At 41.0% G+C, this 9440-nt stretch overlaps 1 protein-coding gene across 1 annotated transcript; it reads right to left on the reverse strand.

Moving 5' to 3' along the window:
• Positions 1–2451: 2451 nt before the first annotated feature.
• On the reverse strand, positions 2452–9352 carry OXSM (3-oxoacyl-ACP synthase, mitochondrial). The gene is made up of 3 exons (XM_042888978.1): positions 9223–9352; positions 5742–6759; positions 2452–3057 (listed from the first exon to the last, which is right to left on the reverse strand). The coding sequence occupies exons 2-3, from the start codon at positions 6722–6724 to the stop codon at positions 2655–2657; spliced, it is 1386 nt and encodes a 461-aa protein (XP_042744912.1). The 5' UTR covers positions 6725–6759; positions 9223–9352; the 3' UTR covers positions 2452–2654.
• Between the last annotated feature and the right edge of the window lie 88 nt (positions 9353–9440).

Here is a 9440-nt window from a genome sequence, read left to right on the forward strand (position 1 = left end):
GACACTACTTGGCTGAAACGCTGACTGGTGCTACAAGGAACAATCAAATCCATTTTCACTTTTTCTTTGCATGAGAAAACTTAAGTCACTATCAGTATGTTCGATTATCATTTTAGTTAGCTCTATTTTCCTATTTTGGTAAAACAATTATAGTGCTCAGGAATCTTTTCCATAAAATTATTTTTAAACACTTCGTAAAATATTTGAGTATCTACCACACTATCTTCATGTAAAATTTTATAATAGATGACAATGTTTATCAGTTATTTCTACCCTCATAGAGGATGGAAGATACACAGGCCACGTAGTACACATTCTTGTTGTTCTTCCCACTGCATTACAAGACAGCAGAGCAGCAAGACACCAGGCTACAGCAAGTGAGGTTCTGCTCAAATGCAACAGCAGCAGGCACAAAAATAAGAGAAACTACTCACCTTCTGAAGGCCAAGAAGATCCTCAGGTAGTCAGGAAACTCACGATGAAACACCCTTGCCCCCACTGCCAGCCCTTAAGTGAGGTCTGGGAAGGGTGGAGCTAGGATCCACCCCTTCCAGTCACTCAGGTGCACCTGAATTTCCTTGGGTTGGCCCTGCCTTCCTATCAGGTGCTCAATCTCTGGTTCAAGTCGTGACCTAGTATTTCCACTCACTGTTATTGTTCCTCAACATCATTAGTGAAGCAATACAACACATGGAAATGAAAAAAAAATAAACCAATAAAAAACAGAAAAAAATGATTCACTGTCAGAAATCTTATCAACCTATGTTACTGTCCCCTGTGTATTACCTGTGTGGAAGAATGTGTGCAAGTCTGCAATATTTGAAACACCTTTTGATGGTGGAAAAAATAGAATTAGAAATGCAATAGGTAATGGGAGGTATGTCATAAATCTTTTCCCATCATACAGTAAGTCATCGTCACAGCTGTACAGTCCTAACTTGTTAGCCAGCATCCCTTTGGCATAAATGTTTCTGAGAAATTTCTGTGCCAAATTTTAGGGGAAAAAAATTCTAATTTAAGTAAAAACAGAGGTTGGTCAATGTAGAGGTTGCTACAGTTGTGTAAATTGCAATATACTTATAAAACTTTCAGTAAAATGCAACTTCTTTATTTGAGACCTCTTAGCCATCACATGTATGTGCCTCATAATTTCAGTAGTAGGCTTTCTTACTTGTTTTCTAAATGAACACTTTGTCAGGTTGACACACAGTAGGTTCTGCCTTAATTGTTCATATATTTCATCTATTACAGAGGCTAACAAACTTAGAAATTGATTGTTGATAACTTGAATTCTGTGTAATTATAGAAAAGAGTATAAAAATACGTTTCTTTAGTATCTATTTTTTTTTAATACCAAAAAATAAGCTGGCTAAGGAACACCAGTGATAATTTTCTGATCCTGCTTAATTAGCAAACTCCACTACTTAACCTGCATTTCAATGACTTTTACATCCTTGTATCATTTTTTTTCTCTCCATCACACCTCAGAGACTGGTATAAGCACTAAGGTGATATCCTCAGCCAGTGGGAAACTGAGGAGGGAGCTGGAAGATTGAAACATCTCATCTTCAAGGACAACGGGCATGACTGCACTTCTGCATTCACAATTAATTTATTCAAAATCAAACCATCAGATTAAATAATAATAATAAAAAAGTCCACTTGGAATTGCAACAGCAAATTAAAATAAAGCTAGAAGACAAGAATAAGCTCTTAGGCTTTAGATGAGATGCTGGCATAGTAGAGCTGAATTATAGTGGAAATACAGTGGGTGCTGTGTAAGGCTTTTTGTCAGCCAAAACAGAAGAAAATCCTATCAACCTACACCAATACTCAGATTATCTTTTGCCTGGAAGGGATTTGGAGATCATACCAACATCAGAACTCATGCCAAAATCAAAAGCAGAATGCTGATTAGCAAAAATCCATGTTCTTGAGAGGCAGTACCTTCCACTCCAGTGCCTAATACAGTCTTCCAGTGCACAGTGAGCAGTATTATAAGCACAGTGCCAAAAAAGAGCACTACCTAACCCACTTTATCAGTTTATAGTTTATGTGAGATCGGACAAGCTAAGACAAGACAAAATATAAGAGCCTACCAAAAGCATGAATGTCATTTTTTCCTTTCACTACATAGAACTCATGTCCATATGCACAGCCAGATGGCATTCCATCCTGAATGCTGGAAAGAACATCATAGGAAACAAATTTAGATTAAACAGAAGGAGAAAACATGAAGAAAAAAAATGCCTTTCAGTCAATAAGCAAGTCAGAGTTCACAAAAGGATAATCATTTGGCCCCAGAAATGATGGAGACCAGTGAAGACACAGTAATCATAAATGTATCATTCCACTGAAAAACAGAATTTATCATTTTTATCCTCTTCTCACAAAACACGCTACTCAGATTACTTGCTACAAGTCTCCTTTTTGAGCAAAAATAAAAACTTATCTACCACATGAAGAGTAGGTCTTTATTTTTACTAAAACAAGTAAAAGAAATTCTCTCTTTTTAAAAGAATTACTGATGTAAATGTTGAAGTGAATAAAGTTATGTATCAAATCTCAATGCTGAGAAAAGATTACAGTATACAACAAAGATGGCAGTATGGAAAATCATTGAGTGCCACTTTTCACAACACGCACAGCACAAGTCAAACACTTCCAAGGCACAAAGTTGCATTAGTACCACCAAAGCCAAATGAATTTGTAAGTGCAATACGCCGCTTTCCAGTTTTCCATTCCTGAGCTGTTAATGGAACATAATTGAGATCAAACTCCGGCTCTGTTTTTTCTAAGTTTAAAGTAGGTGGCAAAATTGCATGGTAACAGGACAGCGCAGTAAAAGCTGCTTCAATAGCTCCTGCAGCTCCCAAAAGATGTCCTGTTGCTCCTTTTGTCGAGGAAACTGCAAGATTACATGAGTGATTTTTAAAAAGTTTCTTGATTGCTTGATTCTCAGCAGCATCTCCTAAAGGAGTAGAAGTTGCATGTGCATTGACATATGTTACATCTTCAGGCTTGATTCCAGAATCTTTTATTGCTGCAGACATACATCTAAGAGAAAACAAACAAACAAAAAACACCAGAATGCTGAATTTTCCATTATATTTTTGTCATGTGTTCAAACCAAAAGCAAAGGCATAGAGTGTCTGAAACTGTTTAGCAAATGCGGAAATCTGCAGGACATACTTTACTAGTTTTGAGAAGAGATGGTGTTCATCTAAGTAAACTAACATCTACAATTAGCCATTCGAGAAAGACAGCAGTGGTGAGGTCCACTATAGCATCAGATTTCCTACTAAAAACTTGGTTTAATTCCACAGTTGAGAAAAATACAAGCTGAAAGAAAGAAGATAAAACAATCTCTGCAGATGGCATTAGTATGTCAAAGTTCCTCTTCAAAGCAAAATTTTAAAACATCTGAGAGGAATGACTACCTGAAATTATTACAAAAACAAAGATTCCTTTCAGTGAAGTTTAATATTAAACAAGAATTGAAGATTAATATCAGTAGCTGATATAAATGAAACATTCAGCACAGTGCTCCATGAAATCCCCTTGGCTTTGTAAAGAAAAAGAAGATTCCCCAGTTTCTACCTTTTATTTATCATTACATTTACAGTATTAGGAAATCAAAATAAAAAATGCTCTATCCAAAGAAAATATTTGGAGATGCAAGAAATATTCTAAAGTTGTACTCCTTCTGAATGGTTTTTGCGTGCTTTCTAGAGGTGAGAAGATATCATCCACTTCCTTTCCCTAGAGTAGCAAGATGATAATCTAAATTCCTGTATATTAAAATGAAATTTACTGAATGTCACACTCATCCACTCTGATACCACACGTTCCATTGTGGCTCCTGATTACCTGTGTACTACAATTGCCTGTATAAACCATGCTATTTTATTAAAGATACAGCTCCATAGTGTTGTTTTCTTCCACAGTTTCTTACAGACAGGTGACCATTCACACAACCCTCCTTGTGAAAGATCACTGACTCCTGAAATTTATGAAAACTAAGAAAGTAAAAGGGAAGATCAAGAAAAAAGGCAGCACGAGCTGCTGGAGAAACTGACATGTCTCCATTACAGCCTTCTACTCCCAGAAGCATCCAGCTTAGTTTAGGTTGTAGTTCAGTGATTCTCATTGTCACTAGACAGTAAGCCAGAATTCAGACAAAACAATTACTGATCAACACTGAGGGAAATTGATACATTAATTTAAAGCTGCAAGGAACATAATTACTTAAGGAGATAACAGATTATTGTGTAGAATACACTTCATAGACACAGTTCTGAGTCTGGCCTTGCTTCTCCTGCCCTCTTAGGTTCTTTCCAACATGTTTTAATCTCCTGAAGTAGTTATTAGGAGAGGACAAGATATATATTCCCCCGAAATTTTCTGATGTGGCAAATAGAATTCCTACGGAGAAGTAAGAGAAGCATATACATTTCAAATTTGATTCACATACAACTGCAAAACACAAATACTAGTATGAAAATTGTATTAAAATGTATTATCTCAAGGGTAGAAGTGCACAATATTTTGGGGATAGTAAGATTAACTTTCAGCTACTTCCTACTGTGAATTCAATGTATATGCTATTGCAATCGTAAAATATGCAAAAACTCTATTACAAAATATTGCTGTATCATCTCAAGGGTAAACACAAGTCTGAAAATCTCAGGTAAGAAACTCATGATTACTCAATTCCCAGCTAAGTCGGTAGAACAATAAGCTATGAATTGTAGCACAGAGGGAAATCTGATATATTACACCTCCTGAAAAATTTGTTTATCTAGTAATGATACAAACTCAGCTTTACAATACCATGCAGAATCTTGATCCATTTGCACAGTGATAGATTGAATTCTGATATCAAATATTCACATACATTCAGGGTAACACAGACTACTGGATACTCCAAAACCTGCAGTAACATTTGGCCTACATAAAGCTCACAAACAATACCTATATGTCTAATTCAACTGATAATTAGCCCAATGATAAAGATTAGACAAATACTATCTACTTGTTCACTATTTCTTATGAGATTAACAATAATGAAGCTTTACCATCTTGCTAAATCGTGCATTTCTGCTATGCAGTTTCACCAGTACTGTTAACCAGAATTAAGTATTTAATCATGACTGTAGCAGAGCCAAACTATCTAAATAATTTCCCTACGAAGAGTCACAGATTTTTCAAAACCTCAATAATCACTATGAATGCTAATAGTGGTTATTCTAGTAAAATCTTCCAAGCATATTATAATAAACTAGATCCTCCTCTTATCATATGGCATTTCTTAAGGAATGTTATTCCACTTCAAGAACATAAATGATGTGGCCTACTTTTGCAGTGAGGTTTCTTTTCTCTACAACTACTTCAAAAGTTTCTGTAGTATCACAAGGTCTTGTGATAAACAAAAGGTTTCCATTGGGACTCATTTGTGTGAATAGCTGAAGGCACAAAATGTAAGATGTTTTCACATGGAGAAGACTTTCATCAACAAAAAGGTTGATTCTAGCAAGAAGTGGCCTTCATCCAATTTCTTTAAAAAACAAACATTGTGGAATGTTTTACTAAGAGCTGGTAAAATGCATTTTCTCAGCTATTGGAATATTAATTCAAGACTGAATAGCATTTCCCTAGGAAACCTACAAAGCAACAGAAATATATGTAGCCTTTATAATTAATACATGAGGCAGCTATCGTAATCAACATATAGCTCTTACCTGAATGCACCATCTCCCTCCGGGTTAGGTGCTGTTATGTGGCAAGCATCACCCGACAGTCCATAACCTAAAATTTCTGCATAGATCCTGGCACCTCTCTGCACAGCATGTCCGTACTCTTCCAAGACCAGCACTGCAGCACCTTCTCCCATTACGAACCCTTCCCTCTGTGAATCAAATGGCCGACATGCCATTTTAGGTCTTGTGTTAAAACTAGTGCTTAGGGCTCGAGCTCTTGCAAACCCAGCCAAGGACAAAGGACTAATGCAAGCCTCAGTCCCTCCAGCCAACATGACATCAGCATCACCCAAGGCGATAAATCGAAAGGAGTCTCCAATAGCATGCGCGCCGGTGGTACAAGCAGTTGACACGGCATGATTTGGCCCCTTCAGTTGGTATTTAATGCTGATCTGACCTGCTGCCATATTGACTAAAATCTTTGGGACAAAGAATGGGCTGACCTTGTTATAACCCTTAGTTTTAAATAAAGCGGCTGTATCAGAAATCTCTTCCAGTGGAACCATTCCCATTCCAATTGCCACACCGGCTCTTAAATGGTCCTGTTCAGACTGTGGAGACCAGCCAGAGTCCTTCATTGCCAGCTCTGCTGCACCGATGGCCATGACAGTAGCTGAACTCATGGACCTGATCTCTGACTTTGAAACAAAGCTCTCTTCTTTGAAATGGCCCTCCTCATCTCCCCGTGGCACACAGGCAGCTACTCTACATGGAATGCCCGCGTATTCTTCCCCATCTAGTGATGCAATCCCACTGTCTCCTTGGAGAAGGCGCTTCCACACAAGCTGAGTGCCCACACCGAGAGGAGACACCAAGCCAATACCCGTAACAACTACTTTCCTTCGACACGCAGGCAGTGACTTGCTGAAAGCTCTCCTGTGATTTCTTAAAAGCGGATTCAAATTCAGACTCCGGAGATGAAGATTTGCAATCTTTAACAGCTCCTGCGAGCACTGTGAGAACATGGTGGAAACCAATCAATCTGTGCACATTCCTGTAGCTGCAGGGGGAGGAAGAAAGGCACAAACACAACAATAAAACAGACAATGTGAGAAATGTTCTGTCCTGGTTTTATCAGTATTCCATATCATGACATCATGCGAGTTTGGGTGCAGAAAGAAGCAGTGGGCACTGCAGAGCTGTGTCTCCTGGTTTCCCTAGCAGCCTCACACAAGTTTTGATTCTCCAAGAGGAAGACATACTGGGATGTACTGCATTTCCTAGGAGCCTCCACATGATTTTCTGTGTGACAGGGGAAGACCTCTCTTGTCTTTTCCAGTACATACGCAGTGGAGGGCCTGTCTATAAGGACTCACACAGGTTCACTCTCCTCTGGATCCATTTTTGGTTCATTTTGATTTATTACTCTTAATTATTCTGTATTAGTTCACATTTCTTTTAATAAATTAGTTTATCCTATATTTTTGCACTCTTCCTTTCCTTCTCTTCTCCCAAGGTAAGGGAGAAGTATCCTGTGATTAACTCTTCAAACTACAAAACATTCCAAGTCTGATCTTGCCAAGTTAATAAGCTGCTCTTTACACAAAACCCTAATGTCAACACTGCAGGAAGAGATGTAATTTCTATGTCTGTCATCGGAAGTAGTGTGTGTCACCTCTGTGGGCTGCAAGGCAATCACTGGTTTTGCTGCAAACTTGCCTCAGAACTACCAGCTGTCTGGAAATACCAACAATAAGCATACATAACTTCATGCTTCTCAGAGAGACCTAAAATGTCCTAGCATTGTCATGCTAAGAATGCCACAGTATTAACCCTTATGTCAGCCAAAACAGGCTAGAAAACAAAATAACAATACTGTTAGGCCACAGGTCAGGAGTTGGATCTCTTCCTGCCACAAACACAACCAGGCATCTTAGACAGTCTCCTTACCATCCGATCTCCACCCATGCTTCATAGACTCATAGAATGACCTGGGTTGAAAAGGACCACAGTGATCACCTAGTTTCAACCCCCCTGCTATGTGCAGGGTCGCCAATTACCAGACCAGGCTGCCCAGAGCCACATCCAGCCTGGCCCTGAAGGCCTCCAAGGATAGGGCATCCACAACCTCCTTGGGCAACCTGTTTGAATGCATCACCACCGTCTGTGTGAAAAACTTCCTCCCAGTATCTAACCTAAACCTCCCCTGGCTCAGTTTAAAACCATTCTCCTTTGTCCTATCACTATCCACCCTCATAAACACCTGTTCCCCATCCTGTTTATATGTTCCCTTCAAGTATTGGAAGGCCACAATGAGGTCTCCCCGAAGCCTCCTCCAAGCTAAACAAGCCCAGTTCCCTCAACCTTTCCTCCCAGGAGAGGTACTGCAGCCCTGTGATCAGCGTAACGGTATTCAGAGTAGGGTGGGGACAGTACCTCCAATGGATGCACCACAGCAGCACCTTGAAAAGCTTATAAATTGAAGGAAAAAAAACAAAACATTTTGGATTGCAATCACTTTTCAGTTGGGCAGACTGACATCTCTACATTGTGATGTTTACACTTATAATCTAATAGAAAGGTAATGATTATACAAATGACATACTAACACTGCTCTGCCAGAAAGCAGCTTTTCAACAATGCCACAGCACTTACACCATACCCTGAGATCTGGCTATGAACTGACTGCTGCCAGAAGCCATGAAACATACGGCCTGCAGTCATTCCAGCTCCCATGAATGTCACATCATGGGAACTCCCCACGATGCCAAGTGCTGCCGAGCAGCACTTCAGGCAGGACACACTGGGTGCAAGGAGCGGGCTGAGCAGCGTGCGGCAGTGCTGTGCCCTTCTCGGTCCCAGTTACATACATCCAACACAGGGGAGCAGAAGGGATTTGACTCTTTGCAGAAGTAATTCTTGTCCCCAGGAAAGGACTCTTTAACCAGCAACAACCCAGTGGTCAAAGGTGGAACCCACACAGCCACGTGGGCTGTGCACCATCACAGGGTACGCACTGGTAAAATACATAGCATTTGGTAAAGTACTTAAGAGCTGAACCGAGAACACGTCGGTGCAAGGGTAATGCACTTCTAGCAAATAACAGAGACCTGCTCTATTCCCTCGCAGCAAAACGTGCGTAGTAGCATTTCTGGCAAATAAAAAGCCAACAGTGCTTACTAACGTGCACAGGACGTTAAATCGTAATCCGAATTTGTCGGTTTAAATTATCTTTACCCAGTTAGCCTGGGTTTTAGGTAAAGAGCGGAGAGATAATGGGAGGAATCATTAAACCAGCGCACGTCTAACAGCCACGGCTCCTGATAAAAGGCAGCCCGTCTTCAAGCAATTAGAACGGCTGATCTGCGGAAAAGCAAAGGGGGATTCACTTATCCCAGAGAACGCAGCTGATTTTACACCCCTGGCCATTCCTAATATTCGACGTGGGATTCGAGGCGCCCTCGGCCTACAGCCACCCCACGCCAGCTCCGCGCCCCTCCCGCCCGCCGAGCCCTCGCGGTACCTCCGCCGGCCGCGCTCCCCCCCGCTCAGCTATGGTTTTCCTCCTCCCTCCTCCGTGCCGCCGGCGCGGGGCCGCACCACTCGGGACGGGCAGGGGGGTGGGCATGCGACGGCTTCGTAGTCGATCCCCGATCGGCGGAGAGAGCGAATCGCTGATTCGGCGATGGGCTGCGCGGCCGCCACGGGCGCTCCCCGCCCACGGGGCCGCGACTTCGGCGC

Source organism: Lagopus leucura, unplaced genomic scaffold, assembly GCF_019238085.1.
Source record: "Lagopus leucura isolate 7727_CA_CO unplaced genomic scaffold, USGS_WTPT01 Super-Scaffold_100157, whole genome shotgun sequence".
NCBI lineage: Eukaryota > Metazoa > Chordata > Aves > Galliformes > Phasianidae > Lagopus > Lagopus leucura.